The 21696-nt window shown below is 39.8% G+C and overlaps 1 protein-coding gene across 6 annotated transcripts in view; it reads left to right on the forward strand.

The window, feature by feature from the left end:
• ALDH1A2 (aldehyde dehydrogenase 1 family member A2) overlaps positions 1–21696 on the forward strand; it is a 274620-nt gene that overhangs the window by 169478 nt on the left and 83446 nt on the right. For 2 of the 6 annotated variants that reach the window (XR_012073270.1, XM_006210971.4), the window contains exon 1: positions 3610–4009. The exons of 3 other annotated variants lie outside the window; for them this stretch is intronic. Coding sequence is in view for 2 of the 3 variants with exons in the window: in XM_006210971.4 (XP_006211033.1) it covers positions 3893–4009 (117 nt within the window). In the remaining variant the exon portion in view is untranslated. Of the gene's footprint in view, positions 1–3193; positions 3482–3609; positions 4010–21696 lie in introns of those variants that run through there. One more of the 6 variants, XM_072962339.1, reaches the window with a different exon arrangement.

Raw genomic sequence — 21696 nt, forward strand, 5'->3', positions numbered from 1 at the left:
TCTGCTAGAAAAGGTAGGCTGTCATCATGGTTAGTGATGGGAACAGGAAGGCAATTAAGCAGGACCACTTGAGGCTGAAATAGCCCCTGAACATGGAAGTCTGAAGTTCAAGCTGGACATTCAGTTATTGTCAACACCAGAAAGATTCCTTCGTTGGAAGGAATCTTTGTGCTTCACTTAATTCCCCTCATTGATTTCTAAAAGATGTTTCTCAGTTTAAAAAAGTACTTCCCCCTCCCCCTTAACAGCAATCTGAAAAGAAGCCTAAATTGCTATGGTTTCATACCTTAAAGTCAAGCTTCACATAAAGCTGATGCCTGAAAATTACAACTTTGCATTCTACTCTTTAGGTGAGGAAATATGAGGCAAGAATTTATTTTTCTCCTCTACAACTCCAGGATATTGGCTCCACCAGGCCTAATAAATTGTTTTCACAAGGAAATAAATAGAGCATGTTGTAGCTTACGTTCCCTTGTGCAGGGAGTTTTAAGCAAGATGTATCCTAAACAATAAATAATTACAGATGGGGGAGGGTGAGAGAAGGAAACATTATAAGGGTGGGAAAAATGTTTAACAAAATCAAGGAAAAGACTGAAATTCAAAATGTTAGAAATCTGAAGATAGTTAAAGATTGCCACTTTAACCATTGTGAACTCTATGGAAGAAATGAGAGGACAATAAAACGAGTTAATAAAAGAAAGAGAAGAGGAGGAAAGAATAAGAACGTGAGAGAAGAGATGTCAAGGCAGCTTTCAAAGTAAGTTAACAGCAGAATAAATTCTACTCATAGAAACCAAGAAAACTGAAGAAGTAGTTATAATTCACTGTTCTTTTCTGCTAAATCTTGTTTCCCATCTCGAATTAAAGAGTTTGGACAAAAAATGGCCATAATCATGAACTGAAGATTGGAGGAAAGAGGATGATTATATGAAGAAAAAAAATTCTTAGAAATCTATGAACAGACAAGGTTAGAGTAAAAGATGGGGAAAAGCAAACCAAAACTTAAGATCAGGAAGAGGAAATATTCCTTAATCAGAGAGCATAGGAAAGTTAGCTTCATTTGCCATTGAAGCGGTCAACAGCACTATAGAGAATATATTTTGCTTTTTGCTCAAACCACTCAACAAAAATTCTTATTAAATAGGTACTATGTGCTCCACACTGTTTTAGGAATTGAGGAAGGTGCAAGAGGAATAGACAACACAGTTCCTGCGCTGACAACACACTTCAACACACTTCTCTACTGTCTAGTTGGAGAGTAAGTCTTACACAAAGGAAGCCATTAGGGAACGATTCAAACTAGTCTGTCATCTGTCACTGTACTAGACCTTTTGGAGATGTTTAGGAGAAGAAGCCAAGAGACCCTCTTTTTCCTGCCTAAACAAGAAGGGAGTCTCTTTATTGCTCTTCCTCACTGTGTAACAAATGCTAATAATTCCATCATCCTGTTCCTTCCAGCCATGGTGGTGGAACTGTAGTTAGCACACCAGGGGTGAGTCAAAGGTGAACACCCTTGTCCTATGCTTCGAGAAGAATATAAATCAATGGTTTCTGGTTTGTGACAGTCTTTCCTGACAATATTCATTTATCAGTTCAATTTATACAGATTTCCCTTTTCTCTGCCTCGGAATCTTTTGATGACTTCTCCTTCTCAGGGTCTCAAGATCAAAGTCTTTACAAGCTTGAGACAACTGCCTTGCCCAGCCTCCTCTGCTGCTTCTCCAGCACAACTGATGTCCCCTAAAAAGCATTCTCTACACCTTTGCTCTTGTGGACTCTTCTGCCTATACTGTCCTTCTCTTCATTGTTGAAGCCTGATCTGTCCTTTAAGGCTCAGCTCGAAGGTCAGTGTCCCCAGAGAGCTGGCCTCTTCCTTGGTGGGGCACCCAGGTCATGTTGTTGTTGCTCTTTCATTCCTTTTCCCCACAACTCTCATAGTCAGTGATCCACCTCTCTGTAGGGAAGGATTTAAGCTCACTAGTGGCAAGAGCTCTCTGTTGTTTGCAGCCCAGTCTCTAGCACTGTGCCTTGTATTGGAAGGCACTCAGAATATGTTTGCCTAATTGTTCCACAAGCATCACCGATTTCCCTTGCTGCTAACTTCTCCCTTTCTCTTCAACTAAATAACCTTACTTTTTAATTTCTTAATTGTATCTATAACCCTCTAAGATTTTAATGAAATTCTATATCTCATGAACATATATTTCTATTAAGACACAATTTGGGGCCATCAAGATCCCCTGTGAATTGAAATCTCACAACTGCCTTAGCTAAGGTTCATAGTTTTTCCACAAAAACAATGCACTCTGGTAACCTTGTGTAGACACTCTGGGTTCTGAGAGGCTGGACATTATTTCTTCAGACCTAATACTAAAATGAAATATTTTTGTTTATTTCCACTGGTGTTGAGCATCCAAGCACTAAGCATTAGACAGTTCTAATTACTAAAATTATCTAAGGCAGGGTCTTTTCTGGCTGACACTTAACATCCGAAGAAAAGGACTCGGAAAATGGCAATTAAGGTAGGAATCAGTAGCCCACTGCCAGGTTTACATTGGGAGTGAGAAGGCGAAGTGATCCATAAAGGTCTTTTTAATCTGGACCTCAGATTTAGCCTACTGAGCCCAAAGCCCATTCTGACATGGGGTCTCTGTGTTCTTGATGTAGACCTATATGCTGACCTCTAGAGTCTCACAAACAAGAAGAAAACCTGTTGGAGCTACGGAAACGCTTAATTTAGCAGGGTATAGTTATGGGAGTTCAACCACAAAGGGGCAGTTAAGTGAAAAGCCCTGTGTCTGGCAGGATGATAGCTGTTAGCGTGAAGAACAACAGAAAAGCAAAACTAGTGTGTTCCTATGTGTTTGGGGGCGAAGAGAGTAAGGGTTGGAAAGAGGGATCCGAGAAAGACCAGAGGGGCCAATGCAACTTGCAACTCTGGAGCGAATGAGGACCAAGGCCCCATCCTCCCGGCGCAGCCCAGACCGCCCGGAGCCGTCCCGCCAGCAGAGGGCAGCAGCTGGGCGGGAGAGTCCTGGCGAGGGACGCGCGGCGTCGACCCGCTCCTGGGGATCCTCATTTTAAGTGTGGGGCGAAGGACTCTCGCTCATCACTATCGGTCCCTGACCCTGTGGCTACCGCGCATATTGGGCCCGGTTTCGGGGAGTGGGTGTGCGTGGGGAGGGGTCGCCGCCGAGGGCCCGGCGATCCTGCCCGGAGAAGGAAAGCGGAGGGCGCCCCGCTGGTCCTCGGGAGAGGAGGGGAGCCGGGCTTCCGCGGGCCCCGTGCCGAAGGGGATCTCCGCTCCCGCTGCAGCGTCACTCGCCCCATTCTCGGTCCGGCCCCCTCAGCGCCCGGGGCTTCTCCCGCCGACACTGCGTCCCACTCTCGGGGCCTAATCAGTGCCGGGCCACTTGGGTACCCCGCCCGTCCCCGCCGGCCAGGCTTCCGGGGCCACGACCTGCGCCCGACATCGGCCAAGGTGTGCCTCCCGCCGACACTGCCCGGTTCAGAGAGAGGCCAGTCCCGCCGGCTGAGCCGCGAGCGGTCGCGGCTCAGGTTTGCGCTCCCGCCGTCGAGGACAGCGGCGGCGGCGTGGGCGTGGGCTGGTCCCCGCGGCCGGAGGGTGGGGAGAAGCGCCGGGCGCACTTGACCGTGGGCCCCGAGCGTCCCGGCCGCGCGGCGCAGGCGGCGGGCTTTATGTAAATCGGGGCCGCGCCGGGGCGTCCTAGGTAGGATGGACCAGCCCCCCGCGCCTCGGCCCTCACGTCCAATAAGAAGAGCCCCAGCTTGACACCTGCCTATATACAGGCGAGCGCGCCCCCGGCCCGCGGACCGCGCGCACAGCCCGCACAGCCCACGCCGCGGGCGAGCGAGACCTCCGCCCGCCTCCATGACTTCCAGTGAGATTGAGATGCCCGGCGAGGTGAAGGCCGACCCCGCCGCCCTCATGGCGTCCCTGCACCTCCTGCCGTCGCCCACGCCCAACCTGGAGATCAAGTACACCAAGGTAAGGCGTCGCGAGGGCCTGCAGTCCACGGAGACTTTCTAGAACCTTCCTTCCTCTCCGTGGTCTGTTAGGGGTAAAGCTCTGGCGGCGTGACAGAGTCGGAGGCCAGGGTCTTCCGGGCCAGCCTGTCGTCCCCGCGCAGCAGAGGGAAACCCCGTCCGTGGGGTTGGGGCTTCTGAAGCCCCGCCAGGTCTTGGGACTCGTCGGGGACTCGCCCCAACCTGCCGCGCGGCGCTGAGGGTCGCCGTCAACGGCTCCCTCCCAAACCGCATCTGCCGCTGCCTTGTGGTCCGACTCTCCGGGTCCCGACTGCTGCGGGGAAGGCGTCGGCCCCGCTTGGACCCGTCAAAGGGGGAGGAGGGGTCCCTCGCCAGGCTGGCCTCGCAGCCCAGCGGTCTCTTCTCCTGGGCCGCCGGCCCGGCTCGGGTCCTCGGCGGCCCGCACGGTGCGCAGCGAGCGGCGTTCGCGTCGGATCGTCCAGGCACGCAGCGGTCTGGCCGCCTGTGCACGCTTCGTGGAAACCTGGCCGCTGAGTGCAGGAGACCCAATGTCAGCGTTTCATTAGAATTTTGTAGGCAGTGGCAGTTTTCCTGGAAAACTCGAGAGGTCTTTAAATCTGTGCAAATTAACGGGTTCGCTTTTGAACTGAAAAAAAATTATTTTTTATAACGAATGTTGGGGTGGCCAAGTAGGAATTTTTTGTTGCACCACAACGTAAAAAGGAATATGCATTCGCTACCTTGATGTATAGAATTCACTTTCTTTCCACAAATTTGACGTAGAAGGAAGTGTATTAATTACACACAAAGGGGGATTATATTATGGCATTGGGTTGGGGGGAGAAATAGATACAATTTAAAGTAATGTTTCTTGGAGTTCCTTTGCAGTTGTCTTGTTTGATTTTTCTATTCCTTTCAGTTTATTTCTACAACAAACATCTCCCAATTACTTAAACATACACTGCGCATACACAATATGGTTAAAGTTGTTTTCCATTGTGCTTATTACAAGATAAACTAAATCTTGTCGAGAAATAAATTGTTTGGTTCTGGCTTAATGGTTGAATGAGAAATTTTTTGAAAACCCGACAGAACATTGAAATTTTACTTGCTGAGTTTTAGGACCGAAATCAGGGTGACTCGTGTTTTGAATGCCAATTTAGATGGTTTTAATGTACCTGTTAGCTTTTTTAGATGGTGTGACAAATTTTTGAAAGCCATTTTAATGAGAGGTCGTTAATGGTTACAACCATTTAGGCATTGTTTGCATAACAATGGTGCCAATGTGTGGCACTTTTCGGAGTTTAGGAGCAAGCAGGGAAAGCATGCAGCTCAAGAGTTTTGCTTTATGCGGGCCCCTAACCTCTTCAGGCTCTCCTTAAAGGTCTTAGTATGCAAGATCTGCGTGTGAGAGTAGACCTCAGATTTGAGAGGGCTTGATTTTTAGTCTTACTTTAGGTTGGATTTTCCTCATAGCCCCTTTGAAAGGGGTTTTAGGTATGCAGTAGGTATCTCGGAATTTAATTTGGAAGCTCTTCCAGTTCTCTTTTTCTCTGACAACCCCCCCTCTCTCTTTTCTCTTGTTCTCCCCCAGTAGGAAAGACAACTGATTTATAGCTAATTGAAGCCTTTAATGTGGAGTCCTTTAGCTCAGGGGAGACTTTTATCCAGTATCCACTTTCCCACTTATTACAAAGAAAAACAATCAGAAATGAAATAATGGATTGTAACTTGATTCTTTAATTTGTGGGGAGGAGGCACCTTATTTTAGGCTTGACAAACAACCCTCATAAACCCTGAGTAATAACTAATCTAAACGCAAGCTCTTTTCACAAAACCTTGTAAAATAAGGTATCTGTGAACATTCCCAGCAGCTTTCCTCCTCAGCTCTTTAGTGAGACTTCTAAATTTTCTGAGACAGGCGGCATGGGCAAGCAACTTCTTTACACGAAGAGCAGAAGTTGCTCTTTTGGGTAATGGGTAGTGATTTTCACTTGAAAGGAAAATAAGATTAATGGAGAGTTTTCCCAAAATTCACTTATGATCAGAAGTGAGGGAGATTATATTAACAATTTTAAGCAGAAGAATGTGCAAGGTAGAATGGACAGTCCTTTAGAACCGTGATACTACACTCATTAGGAATTTTTAAAAGTGTCATGGCTAAAATATTATTTTGCTAGAGGGCTCGTTGAATAACACATAGGAAAGAAATACAATAGTTGTGTCAGAAAATGGTACAAGACAAACAGATCCTCAATAATTTTTGTCGTGTTAAACGAATGCATCTTTAGTGAAGGATTTATAATGTTAGGATTTTAAAATACGATTTGGGGACCCAGGTAAAGTCACTACTTATATGTAAGTGGTGATATTTTGAGAGTTTCAAGTAGCATGCATTTAGAAAACTTTGCACTTAGAATCTTGTATTTTTCTGTATTTTTCCACTGTTCTCTTTCTTTTAAAAGTATTTTACTTTTTTTTAATAAAAGGGGAGTGGGAGAGATCATTAAAAATAAAAGTTACTACTTTTGTCTGTCAGAGGTCCAGTGAAAATGCTCCAAAAATAAAGTTCACTCCCCAAAGAAGCTGAAAGGGCTAAATTCGTGGTTTTTACATTACATTTAATTTTTAAAATGAGCCTGCCTCTCTAAAGTTTCAACACCCATTTAGGACTAACGATCAATGAAATGGCAATACCATCTTTGGAATATGTCTATTTTTATTTTCCTGTTACAGCAAGCTAGACCCCAAGTTTTAACATGGATTCTTTTTAAAGAAATACTTTTTTTTTTAAACCTGGAAACTGTACTAGTCAAGAAAGACTGATAACTCCACCAAGATGAAGCAGCGAGGGGACCACTTTGGGGCCGGGAGAATGTACACTCTCTTCCTTGTATCCTAAGAAGACTGCTTCCCAGTTAACATGGGAGTGTGACTGCTTTTAGCTATAATTTTATGAATTAAAGATTTTGAGTTGTTCCTGTTTTATCAGTCTGGTTTTTCAATTTTTGTATATCGGAATACATTATAGGAGTACACACATTGTGATATCAAGGCTTACACTTTATTGACTGCCCCTAAGTACAGGGGAGATCTCTTCCAGATTCCCAGAAGGGAATCCCACCCTCTTTATCCCACCCGCTTTTTCCCACCCCTACCTTCTCTGTTGTCTCTATCACCTCTTCTGGCTCCACCAGTTTCTCCCTGCCTCACCTCCCCCTGCACACACACATTAGCGCTGTGCTGTCTCTCTGTTCATCACTTTTTCAGTGAGAATTTATGCCTGTAATAGTAACATAAAGGGGTATGTTTTCCTCCAGTATTTGAGACTGTGGGGAGCTATAACAGAGGGAGGGAGTTATGGAGGACTGACCCACTAAACTAGAAGAGAAAAAAAAGAAGGCAATCAACTGAAAATTGGAGCTAATGTGCATTGGGTAACTACTATTTATTCTTTTATTTATTCATTTAACAACCTTTTATTGAACATCTGCTGTTTTCTGGGATCAGTTTCAATTCAGCTCAAATGATATTTAAGAGGCAGTGTTCCTAACAACAGTGCTTTCCATTACGCTGTTTGGGCTGTGGGAATAGTCGACTTCTAGGAGTTTAGGGTCTTATTAAAAAGACTGAGTGCCAAAAATTGGTTATCAGCGTGGCAGTAGTTCAGTTGATCAATGTAATAATAACAGTAATGTTAATACTTATAATGCCATTTATGTTGTTTATAGGGCCTAATGACTTACCTAGCACTTTCATGAATATCTTATTTGATCCTTGCAAAACCTTTGAAGGAGAGAGAGTAGGAAGTACGAATAACTGATAAGGAAAACCGTAGTCCTAAGTTTTAAAAAACTGATAGAGCTTTCCTTACTAGACGCTTTGCTGTTACTAGCAGTCATGTATTTCTTTTTAAGAGAGAGAATTTAAATCTTTATTTTTTGTGTGTTGCTTCTGTTGCAAACATGGAGAGAATATGAACTTGTCTGCTTCTCTTAAAAAGATTCTACCTTTTGTGGCTTCTGATTCCCTAACTTTAAATTACCATACTTGATGTTTCTATGAGACCTTTTTTTTTAGGTCTGGGGCAAGATTCTTGCCTATCTCAGGAATTATTTTTTAAAACATGACACAGGTTTAGTTGCTTCCAAACCTCTAATCAAGATTGTATGCTTGATCATAAGTTATTAATCAAACTTCATGTTTATAGGGGAACTCAGGTTTTCAAAAATGTACTTTTTCATAATTGTACAGCTTTTTGATGCTTCTGTCATCTTTGTTTAACCCAGGAAAGCTAAACAGCATCATTCTAGGATTTGAATTGAGTAATTCTCCTGGGGTCCTACCTGAAGCTTTCCGCTATATACGTAGGAATCGTATATAATCATTTGCTGACACGCTTTTGTCCTTTGTTTCTTTAAGATGAGGAATTACAGTTTTTCTATTGGAGGGTAGAAGATTCTCTGAGGAGCCCATTCTATGAGGTCTGATTTTTTTGTGGCCCAGCTTAAGAGAAGCCAGTCATGCATAATAAGCTCTTTGTTGCATTCAGTGATGGTTAGTGTGATGATCAAACCACGACTAAGCCAAAAACCTTTCAGATAGCAACATGCATAGTTCTCTTTCAAGTCTTCCTCAGTTGGCTAATGAAATGCAAATACTGATGTATATTTTTATCTTTTTAGTTATCTTAGTGACGGCTTGTAGGGGTCAGCAAACCATAGACTGCCTGATTTTTGCAAATAAAGTTTTATTGGAACACAGCCACATCCATTCCTTACATATTGTCTGTGGCTGTTTTTGGACTATAGTGGCAGAATCAGGTAGTTACAGCAGGACCATATGACCCATATTTTATAAAGCGTTTACAAGCCCTTGACTTAGAAAAAGAAAGGATCTGAGTTAAAATAGGCCTTTGTTCAAATCTTGGTCAGATATGTACTTGTTGCCTATGTAGGCAGTTAACGTTTATTAACCACACAGAGCCAGGTATGGTTCCGAATTCTGGAGATGCAGCAGTAAACGAGGTGTGAACGGTGTCTCCTCTCAGGGAATTTCTTCACTGAGTGTCAGTCTCTACATCTGTCAAAGTTGAGATAAGAGTACCTACCTTACGTGGTTGTTGTCTGGACTAAATGAGCAAGGGTGTGAAAGTAAGCAGCATATAATGACAGTCAGCCAAGGGCTGGTTTCATTTCATTTTTGTAAAATGATGATTACATTTGTCGTTTCAAATTAATGGGTGCCCATTTTAAGAAAGATCAGAATTGTGTAATCAATAAAGTTTTCTTAAACAGGCCATTGTTTATTATTTTAATTAGTCATAAGAGGTAAGCAGCATATAATGACAGTCAGCCAAGGGCTGGTTTCATTTCATTTTTGTAAAATGATGATTACATTTGTCGTTTCAAATTAATGGGTGCCCATTTTAAGAAAGATCAGAATTGTGTAATCAATAAAGTTTTCTTAAACAGGCCATTGTTTATTATTTTAATTAGTCATAAGAGTTTAATATTCTTGGTAGCTGTGGAATCCTTATAACATGTTTACATTTGATTTTCATCAGATGAGATCCCTTGGAGGTTTCCCTACCAAGGACTTGTCTTTGCTAAAAGTCACTAACCAAACAACTTTCCAGCCAGTATTTTAACAGTCAAATTAGATATCTGACACTTGTGCCAAAATTCTGCATTAATATGCTTCAGTATACCCAGTTGGCTGGGCCTAAATGACAGATGGCAAAGAGCCATTTCTGGAATTTTAAGTAGTTTGCACAAGGATGTTGCCACGTCACTGGTGCATAGATCTGGGAAGTATGACAGCATGAGAGGACATTTTCAGAAGGTCCATATCTTTCAGAAATGGAAGGTATCTTACTTTACATAATTTAAAACTGAAGAGACTTTTAGTGGTCCTGAGTGCCCAATTTGGGTGCACTTCACCATCCAAAAAGTAAGAGCACCACACAGCGACAATTTTGAAAGTCCTCCTAGCATTTCTTTAATTTCCTTATTCACCGTGACAGGTAATTTCAAAGCCAGTCGTTTCCTCTCAAACACCGAATCAATGCACATAGAAGTGATTGCCATAATGTCACCTTGGTTAATTTTTAATTGCCTTTTCAGACATATCTTTGAGCTTTATTACATTTTACCTTTCAGATATATGAGATTACCCAAACTGGGAATTTCTTATCTCTGGCATTTCTCTGTTGCTAGTTTGTCTGTAGGATGATGGAGTTATGTTTAAATGGTTTCCCTTTAAATCTTACTGAATTTACTTACAGCAAGCCTCTATTTTGTCACATGATTTGAAAACACTTCCAGCCTTTGAAAATTCCAGTTGGAATAATAATTGGGTGCTTTCACCATCTAGACTTTTGCTGGGCTCTCAACAAAACTTCCCTGGGGCTAAACATGGGGGTTTATTGACTTCTGTAGAATGTGGTTAAAAATTAGAATGTCTGTGAGTGAACATTCTAATTCCTATTATAGAAGGAAGCTTTCCTTTTACTCTAGTTCAGCTCTGTTACCTCCAGAAGTAGTTATCTGCTCTATTTCCTTTCCTCACCACAGTCTGACCTTTGGAGAGACCAAGTAGTAGTTTCTTTATCCCTAGATCTCTGGAAAGATAAAACTTGTTGTCCGGTTGAGACTGGAAACACCTCATTTAGACAGAATTTAAGATATTGTGGGTACTAAAACACTTTCCAATATTGATTATAAGCTATGGGGAAAAATTCAAAATAATTAAAGATTTTATTTTTATATATTTTCTCATACATAATTTTCATTTGTCTAGCTTAAGTCTTTGGATTTCAAGTCTAGTGACTCTTAGGGTATTTTTCCCCAGGTCACTTCTAGGAATTTTTAAAAAATTAAACTGAGTCAAAAAATGCTATAATAGGGGGAGGGTATAGCTCAAGTGGTAGAGTGCATGCTTAGCATGCACAAGGTCCGGGTTCAATACCCAGTACCTCGTCTGAAAAAAAAAAAGTAGACCTAATTACCTCCCCCCACCAAAAAAAAAAAAAAAAGAAAACGAAAAGAATGGTATAATAGTACCATTTTTTGACTCAGTTTTCCCACAGTAAGGATATGACTTTTCCCACAGTAATTATGGAACCTACCTCCAGCTAAGTGGATCTGGTAAAATATTGTGAATTTAGTAAACCCACTAACAGGCAAAAAGCACCTATTTCTCTTCTCCCCCACTCCCCATCACTGACACACGCTAAATCTATGGGCCAAAGTGTGTGTAATGATGGAGGGTTTAAGGTTGAAAGGAAGAAGGTAAATAAGAAGACCGTGCCTGGGAAGACAAAATTTATGATCTACAGAGGATAACTTAAAGTCTGATTTCCCTAGGTGTGAAAATTGGACTCCCTCACTGAGTCCTTTTTTGGAGGAGATCAGAAAATTACTGTTAGACTGTTTGAACCTGAAACCAGTGAATTCTGCCTTATCTGTGTTTCAGAGCCTGATACCAGCATACCACTAAGGCTTGATTTTCATGGGGAAGGTTATCGAATTGTATTATCTTGGGGTCATTTTTATTTTTAACTTCAACCGGAGCTATCCTTTTTGCTTCCCTGAATTCATTCATTTATTCATCTGATGATTATTAAGTCCTCTGTGTCCATTGTTAGTCACTGTCTGGCATGAAAAGATACATAGATGTGTGCCCTGCCCTGAAGAGGCTGGAAGAGGATTCCCACTTGGGTGTGGGAGGAAGACATGCACATAGTAACTGTGGTGCATGATAGAAAATACTAAATGCTTGACGTGAATTCACTTAAAGCAAATGAGGATTCAGAAGATAGAGATGTTTCAGCCTCAGCAGCTCAACAGCACACTGTATTTTTCGACATCCTTGAGAGGAAATCAAATATTTCAGTCATACTGAAGAGTATAGACAATATAACAAATGTGTACATACACCCAGATTTGTTTGTTCTTAACCATTTGCAATATGTGCTTCTAATTTTTTTTAAAGAAATATGTTGAGGCTCCCTCTGTGAATTTCTCCCATTCCCTTCTCTTTCTCCCCTTCCTTCCTCAGAGGCATTTTGCATTTATCTTTTCTATTGGTGTATGTATTCATAAATAATACATGCTATTATCTCATGTGCTAAATCTTTTTATATAAATGGTACCATGCCATACGTATCCTTCTGCAATTTGCTTTGTTTGCTTAGCATAGTATTTTCAAGATTCATCCATGTTGTTGGATGAACCTGCAATTCATTCATTGTCATGATTGCATAATATTTTGTTCTTTGACTATACCACAATTTTTAATTCATTCTACTATGGACATTTAAGATACTTCCAATATTTTGCTATTACAGTAATGCTGCATTAAACATCCTTGAGCATATCTCCTTATCTGCCTGGCTGAGAGGCCTTCTAGGATATAAGCTTAGAGTGATATTGTTGGCTCATGAATATGTCTGCAACTTAATTAGCAACTGCCGAATTTCTGTCCTCTGCCACCAGCAGTATGTCAAAGTCCCCATTGCTCTATATCCTTACTTATACTTGGAGTTCTCCTACTTAGTAAATTTTGCCAACCTGATGAGTGTGAAATGTTATCCCATTGCTGTTTCAATTTGTATTTCATTGATTTCTTGTAAGGTCGAACGTCTTTTCATATGTTTATTGGTCGTTTGGCTTTCCTCCTTTGTGAACTGAGTAGTCTATCATTTGCTTATTTCTCTTTGTGTGTGTGGTTGTTTTTATTGATTTGTAGCAACTTTTATATATTTAGGATTATGATCCTTTGATAATTGTTTATTGTATGAACATTTTCATTTTCATCCCTCTTGTACCTTTTCTTTTTCTTTTTTTTTTTTTGGCATAGTTGTCATGCAGTTTTAAATGGAAATGGAGGGGAATTTTTCTTTTTTCCTTTGTATTTAGTGCTTTTAGTGTCTTGTTTAAGAAATCTGCTATTATTCCAAGTTTTTCAAGATATCCTTCTTTATAGTCTTCTGAAAGTTGATTTTTACCATTCAAAATTTCACCTTTTGTGCTTGTGTCTTAATCCCCCTATAATTGGGATTTGTTTATATATAATGACACAAATTTTAAGGACAAATAATATAATGTGTGGGAAAGTCAAATGATATTAATGTGTAAAGAATTTTTCAAAATTGTATTTTATGCAATTTTGGAATAAGATTAGGAGGTTCAGAATTCTTCACTGTGTACTCTTTTATAGGACTGGAGAAAAATCAAGAGGTGACAATAAATATAATCTGAAAAAGAACTTCTAGTAAAGACAGACCTTTTTCTTGACTAATACAGTACTGTGCTTCATCCTGTTAGTTTAGAGAATTTAAATTATTCCTTAGCACCAGGCTTGAAAATAACATTACTTTGTATTTTATTAGTGTTTGAACTCATTGTGTTTTAAACTCAAAGCTGGTGTTGTACATTCACCCTTGTGTTTGGATTTCATAAGTTATTTGATCCGTGTATGTGTGCCTCTGATTCTTAAGAGGCTACTGAAGAATGAAATTCTCCAGCCTTAAAAGTGAATCCAGCCCTTCTGTTCATGTTGCTTATGTAATACCTGACAGAGTTGGCCCCACACTTATTTTTTAGGATGAACATATTTTCTCAACGCCCTTGTTACTTGTTTGCACTACTCCTAAAGTGTGCAGTTTTTGCCTTGTGTTATATTTTCCTGTTTAATCTTCTACTCCAAAACTGTACTGGATTATAAACTCTCATTCATCTTGATATTTCTGTAGCATCTAGCTCAGTGTCTCACAGTGTAAATGCTCAGGAAGTGTGTGTTGAGTGAATACTTGTTATATTTTATTATTGTTAATAGCTACTAACAGCAATTAATTATCCTTTTATTAGTAGTACTACTTTAATTATTAACATATTATCCTTTGTTATTAATACTACAGTTTCCAGAGTTCTTTTCATATATGATAACTTCTAATAATTGTGGAAGTCCTGTGATGTGAATATTATATTAATATCCCCATTTTATAAGTGAGAAAATCAGGCATATTAAAGTTAAATAATTTTTCCAGAATCAATAGCTAGTTGGTGGCAATTCCAGAACTCAAGTAATCCTTCTCCTTCCTTGCTCATAACAACAGGAATACAAAAACCACAACAGAGACGGTACAATTTGAAGTATTAGCCTAAAGCTCTGCTGAGCGTTTTACAGGATAATGCCAAATCCAGTTCTCCTGGCTACAAATCCTGCCTTAAGTCCAGTTGGTATTGTTCTAGCTATCCTTAGCAACAATTCAACCTGACATAAAGATGAGAGTATGTGTTCAAAAAAGAAAGTTGATATAATCAGCACTTTAGGTATGAATCAGCTGGGAAGGTGTGATTCTTTGGGCTGTGGGAAAGAACTGTATTTTTGGATTCTCACTGGTTGGGTAGCCACACATGGCCCTTAATGACACCTGCTTGTTTGTTTTTTCATTCAGAAAGTGCTTTCTTTGTTATGGTTATTCAGATTCACTTGGGAGTGAGGATATATGAGATTATTGAAAGTAAATATGTTTCACATTCTTTCTGATGCTTCCTCTCCCCACAAAGGCCATCATTTTGTGTTACTTCACTATAAATGTGGGAGGGGCACTTGCCAGAAAGAGTTGGGTAGATGTGTTCTATCTTGCCTAAATTTTATAAACAACCCTTTCTCACTAAGGCTTAACTACTGTTAGATCCATCTAGTACATGTAACTTCAGCAGGGATGAAATAGAGGAATAGAGTGGTCCCCAGAAATATGTGCAATATCCAAACTTTAACAGAATTTCGGTGACAGAGGGTGATGGTGATTGGGATGCACAATTAATGTTTCATTGTAAATGGCTCAAAAATCCAGACCTAAGGAACTGTTGGCAGGTTGTCTCCTTTAAGCCAGATCTTCTAGTCTCCAGATTTCTGTCTTCACTTTTAGAGAGAACTCATTTCTCTTTCTCCTCTGCTCCCGAGTCAGAATCCCTTCTTCTCACCTTTTCCATCTCCTTTTAAATTTTTGCACGCTTGTGCTTCTCGTCTGTTTCCCTGAGTGTTTCTCTCAGGCAGGCTCTTGATGACCCTCAGTCTTTCATTAGACTCATTTACCTGTTTTTGTAAAATGGTTAGTTATGCCTGGGAACCTCTGTAGTCAGCTCTTCCAGCTGTTGGCTTAAATGGTCCTTAGGGAGATCAGCAGCAACAAACCTGGAATAACCACATTTGACTTCTGTGAGCCCTCTTGAGAATTTAGTAATTACTTAATGGATTCAATTGGTGACATATACTATTCCAGATAACAGCCTGGGTTGCATTAAATTAACCTTTACAAATGGGTATTTATAGGGGTACTCTTAAAAGACGACACGTGTTGACTGTAATTGCTCTTCCATGTTTCTCCATGTTGTTAGGTATTTGTAGTGGGTGAAAAATTTCTCAGATTAGAGCCTGGGTGGTAGTTTTGGCCATTTAGTGATGTGTGTCATTGTGTTCAGCACATTGAGCATAAATCCTGCCTTGTAAACAGCAGGGAGACTAATGAGGTTTGCCCACATTCTGGTATCATTACCAGGAATTCCAACAGAGAAAAAGAGAAAGCTTAGAAAAGAAGTACACAAATAGAGTGATTTCTGGAACTCTGGATGATCCAAATTAAGGAAAGAGATTATTGCTCAACATTTAGTATAGACGCGTATGTGCAAATATGGGTACATAAACTACATTTAGCTAAAAAAAAAAAAACCCAACTTCTGCTTTTAACAAATTCTAGCAAAGTCAGTAACTTAGTTCTTCAGAGAGCTAATGAGGGGCTTATTTATGAATGTCTCTAATTGTGAGTGGTGTAGTGGGGACAGCTATTGAAATAACGCAGCTGTTAACATGATAGCACAATTTTTGCTTTGTTGGAACTCCTCATCATTTCAGCCAACCAAGATTTCACATCACTTTTTGTCTTACAATTTTTGGAATGATTCTGCTGTAGATAATAATAGTCACAAATGACTTCTGAACACACCAACTCTCTTGTGAGAAACCTTTCACATGGTTTTTGGGGAGATTTATTTCAAATCTTTATTTTTATTATTACTGCATAAATAACTCGTGTGTTTGATAATGTCACATCAAGGAATCCGATACTGCTTAATGCCTAGGCTACTTACCTTCCTGGATTTGAATTTTCATGAAAGCTGGTATCATGGCACCTTTTGCACAAAATGTGGCCCACACATCTTTGTGTTTGAATAAATGAATAAATGGATGAATACTAGAAAATAATATTGCCTGATTCCATTTGTAGAGTTACTAATAGAGTGCCAAGACTAGAAGGTGAATTGCAGGGTAAAGTGTTTTGAAATGAATAGCTGTCTTTCTTTAAAGAAAATGTGTGCATATCCCCCCCCCCCCCGCTTTAGGGTGGAAAACTCCCCTCCTCCACTCCCACTCACTTACTCCTTCCTTTGAAATACAAGCCCCTCAGGGTGCATTGTGCAGTAGTGAGCAAGGCAGCAGACTGGGCACTCGAAGACCTATGCCACAGTCCCAGCTCTGCCATGGATGTATGCTCATCTAGCTGTCCCTTGTACATGGAGGCACACAATAAATACTCACTGAACTAACGAATGAACAAATTACTCGATCACTCATTGAGTACTTCCTTTTATACCAGGCTCTTGGGATATGAAAATGCTTTGTGACACTGAATGAGTTATTTAAATTCCCTGAGCATCATTTTTATTACTTACAAAGTGATAGGACGGAATGAAATGCTTGTTTATTAACCCACCTAGTACTTATGAAAATAGCTGAATTAGAATAGCTCTAAGATTCTTTACCTCACCCTGATTCTTCAGAACTCTTTAATTTCCTGGGTCCCAACCTAGGCTTGAGGTCCGGAGGGAAATACCAAACTTGTTTGTATACCTAGTTACAGTCTTTCTGGTACCCCGAATTTTCACTCAGAATAATGTTCTTAAAAAATATTTTCCCAAAGGTAGACTTAAAATTAACAAAAAGCAGTCCACGGAAATCTGTTAATGATTCTCCTTATATAAATGAGTGTTTAGCAGTGTCATAAAGATCCACTGGAAGTAAAAATTTTTGTGTTCACTGAACACTTAGAGTACTAGAAATTAGAGCAGTGACTCCCAAGAGAATTCCTCCTTTAATCTTAGGGATCACTGATTTTAATACTTGATAATAGTGGTAGAAAGAAAAGGTTTGTTGGCACTTTTCTTCTAGACCATTTCGGCAGCTTCTCTTTCGACCTAAGCTCGTGAAAACCACGGCGGGTCAGGGAAGCTCTGTGGAGAGGGAACTTGTCAGGAGCTTACAGCTTTTCACTTGAGTCTAATAGAGACTTAGCACTTTGCAGGTCAGTGGCACTGCTATTTGTCTCTGACCCAGGAGATCTGGAGTTCTTCACATCAAAACCACATCTTGCTGAGCAGAGATCAAACGTAGGAAGGTAAGGATTCTGCCAGTGATTTATCATGCCAGAGAGAGTGATCAGGCCATATGGGCCACTGCAAATGAAGTTGACATTCCAGCAGTTTCTCATATAGGTCTCACATGTAGTTATGGTTAGTTTTTCTTATAGAGGAATTCCGGGTCAAGAGGCAGCTTTCAGTGGCATTTCTTAGCAAGTCTTACCTAGAACATGAGGTTTATTTCAAAATCAGGTCCTAGCAAGATTTTTCTATTATTTTATGCAAATGGAAGGCAGGGCTTTCTTGACCAAATATTTGAAGATTAATTTGAGCTTCTCACTTGATGTCTCCTTTCCTTTTTATTTTTCCTTTTCTGGGATGGTACCTATTTAAAAAAAAGAAGAAGAAAGAAAGAAAGAAAGGAAAAGAAAAATTAAGGTGATTTGAGGTCTCCAAAAGAAAGTTTCTTCCTAAATATTAGATGTGACTTTAAGGTAATGAAATTGACTCTATAAGCTGTAAGCTGTGCACAATTAGGCCCACTAGTTCATCACATTTTATTAACTCAGGGTTTTAGGAATGAATTACTACAAATATTACAATCCGCTTCCTGCGGTAGGGAAGGCATCACATATACCCTTCTGTATATTTGTAATGGCCAAGAGCAGAGAGGAAGCATTTAATCATTTAAGTATGAAATAGGTATAATTATGTTTGAAAGTATTTGCTAGGGTTTAAGTCAAGGACAAAAATGCTAATTTTAATTGAAAGAAAGAATTCAATAATCCCTCTCTTCATTTAACTATTTATGTCAACAGATAAATTAACATGGTTTTTCAACACAGAATTCAGCTTGTTTTTTGTTTACTGTCACAGGCAAATGCTTAGTCTCCTGTGGAGAAATCACTCATTTATTGGTTCAAAGGCCTCTTCAGTCTTAGGATATGCACTGTGGTATTTCAGCCCTTCTTTGCATAGGATGTTTACTTTGTAACTTAAATGAAAGATGATGTTGTCCTTTTAATGTAGTAGTTTGTGACATTAACGTAATTCTACTGAAGATACCAGTTGTCCCTTTTATGTTTCACTTTTTCTGAATGAGAAAAATTATCATAAATGGAATGGGCTTTGGAGGTTAGAAGTAGGTCTCATCCTCTGATTAAAATTCACTTGATTTCCTAAGGTATCAGTATATCTGTTTATTAACTGGGGATTATTATTCTGAGTTATGAATTACTTCAAAGCTGCAGGGAGCAAGTTTAAATATAATAATAAAATGGACTTCCAGTTCTCATCTTTGGCATCCTTGGAAAGTGTGCAACATCCATGAAAACCTCGGAGGGGTGCCAGATAAAAATATAGGGTGTCTAGTTAAATTTAAATTTTAGTTAAATAATGAATACTTCTAAAATATAAGTATGCCTCATGATTTGCCAGTGATTTGGGACATACATATACTGAAATTTAATTCATTGTTTTTCTGAAATTTATATTTAACTAGGCATCCTGTATTTTTATTTGCTAAAACTGGCAACCCTAAACTGTTACACACGTGGTTTGTTTATCTGTGACCAGCAAATAAACATTATTTTAATGTAAAATTAATTGGCAATAAAATCAAAGACCAAAGGAATCCTTTAAAATTGTTGTACTTGAATAATAAAAAGGCGTGTAGTAGAAAGACTTTTTTTAATCCCTAGTATTACTAGTTTGTGAGTAAACAGGGCATCTAGGCCCATTGTAAGACAGCCTAATCTCCTAAATGAATTGTTCCAGCCTTTTAATTCAAAATCATACAAACAAAAACATTGAGATAAGCTGGGTGCTTTTTCAAATGGGGACTCCCGTGGCTTTGAAAATAAACACTTCAGCCTCCTTCACCCCCCAACACCCTCACCCACACTCACTAACCTTTCTGATGTCTTCCATTTGCAAATGAACAGGGTGAATTCTGAGAAAGACAGAAGACTAATTAAACCTAGGGAAGATAGGCAAAGGAACATTTGTTTCCAAGCAGAAGACAAAAAGAAGTCACATTCTGCTTTCTCAAGACTGACAGGAGGTCCTTAAAGCCCTTCCTGAAGTTTCTTCTTCAAGTGTATTTCCCACACCACTGCTCAGGCCCTCTGAGGACGAGGCCACCCTCGTGTGTTTGACCCCACCTGCATTAGCCTGTCTTCATGGCTGAGTCGGAGAAAGGTCACAGTCAGAAATTCAAAAAGACCATTTGATGTGTTGGATGGCCTTCATCTTTACCTTCTTCTCTCTTCATTTTGCCCTGTGTGTCTCTCATGGTTTGGCAAAGGGGTCTTACTTGCTAGCAATAGAGAGAATATATGAATGAATAAACAAACACCAAACAAGGAGTGACTGCCTTTTTAAGAGCACTAATAAATTGCTCGAATTTGATGGTTTACATTCAGAATCAGAATCAGTTAAAAGTTTGAGTGTTTACTATACCAGGCTTTTCAGTAATCCAATACCTTATTTGATCCTTACAATCACTGGATAAGGTGGTTTTCTAATCTCTGTTAAAAATGAGAAAATTGAGCCACAGAAAGATTAAATCACACACCTAGGTCACACCATTTAGTGATCTTCATACACACGGAAATTTGATCCATAAATAAATAGTTTAAGAGCAATAGGAAGGCAGAATTTTATCTTAGGACACCTTTGTCCATTTTTATAGTTAAAGAAGACCAGAGAGTCCTCCATGAGTTTCAGCATAGTTGCTTGTCAAACCTGGTGGCATGACTGAGGGAGGCTGGGAAAATTAGACAGGTTAGGTCTATGGTAGAGATCTCCTGCCATAACCCTTGGGATCCTGAATCAGCTAGAACACCTGGTCTGCCCTAATCTGAATCACAGGTCCCTGGAATTACCTTGGAGCCCTTTAATCTAAATGATCGCAGCAGCCTCATTTTGGGAGAGAAGGCAGCCCCCACTTCACCTTCCAGTTCATTTGGATCCAGCCTTGTCTCCTGAAGGTTGACCAAACTGAACTGTCCTCTGGGGAACATGACCTTTTGTCTCTGTGCTCTCATCAGTGTCCTTTCACTTTCAGAAACAGACTTTGAGGTTATATGGATATGTGAGAAGCTGGATTTGTCTTTGTTACCTAACTGCTAATGTCCTAACTTATTTCTGTTTACAACATTGACACAATTTGTGTAATCATTGCGTGTTAGTGTAATATGTTGGGTAGACAACATTTATTTTAAAATACTCTAGCACAATCATGTTAAATTAATATTTTAAAGCTGTTTAAAAGTTTCACTAGAGGCTTCTTCTTTGACCTGGTGCTATCTGTGTACTTTGAAAGTCTAGTTTGCAGTCTTTTCTAATAAAGGCGTTTCTTTTATCCTGCCTTTCAGCCTAGAACTCAGGATAAGTCTGGTTCAGGCATACAATATTGGGTCCATTATTTAAATCTGTTAATTGATTTAAAGTTAAGATTGATAAACTAGTCCTTGTCACAGCAGGCTTTGTAAAACCATGCTTTTTGCCAGTAAAAGATTACACCTATTGAACAAAGGCTGTGTCTCTATAATATCAAAACATTGACTTTAAAGCAGAAAATGCAATCAGTCATCTAGGTGTTTTCCTATACAGTGCCATTTGGGTGTTTCTTCACTCTTTAGCCAGATGTTCTGGCGTGAAGCAGAGGGAAGGCTGGAAGGCAGCAGACCCACTTTTGCTCTAACTACCCACCTAGGTATTTCAACAGGAAGCTTCTCCCCTGCCCCATAAATGATTTGAACATTTGCTTTGTCATTTTGCTTTATATAAATAGCCTCTTAATTAGAAGTAAAATAGGTGGGGATTTTTTTCATTAAAGTTAAAAATATCTTTATTACCTTTGATTATAATATTCAAAGGCTACCTACCAGCTTTGCAAGGTAGCATACAGAGGTGATCATCAATACAGTTTTTCTTATAACAGTAGAAATTTAATGATAAGTTAAATAAATGATAATGAAATTTAAATAAATGATAGTGCTGTCCTTTGTTGTCTGTAAATCTCTTTAAAGTACATTAGTGGAAACAATGGAGCAGTCATGTAAAAGGAGATAACTAACATGACAAGTCCTCAGACTGCTTCTTTCCCCTGCTTAATTAAAAGTAATTGAACTTTTTCCTATAAATAGATCAGTGTGGTTATTGATTTGCTATCTGGTACTCTCCTTTGATGAGCCAAAAGCAGTTTAGTGGCAAGCTGGGGAAAATTCAGCTCTCCAAGTCATAATCTACTGCAGGATTT

Source organism: Vicugna pacos, chromosome 6 (assembly GCF_048564905.1).
Source record: "Vicugna pacos chromosome 6, VicPac4, whole genome shotgun sequence".
In the NCBI taxonomy this organism is placed as follows: domain Eukaryota; kingdom Metazoa; phylum Chordata; class Mammalia; order Artiodactyla; family Camelidae; genus Vicugna; species Vicugna pacos.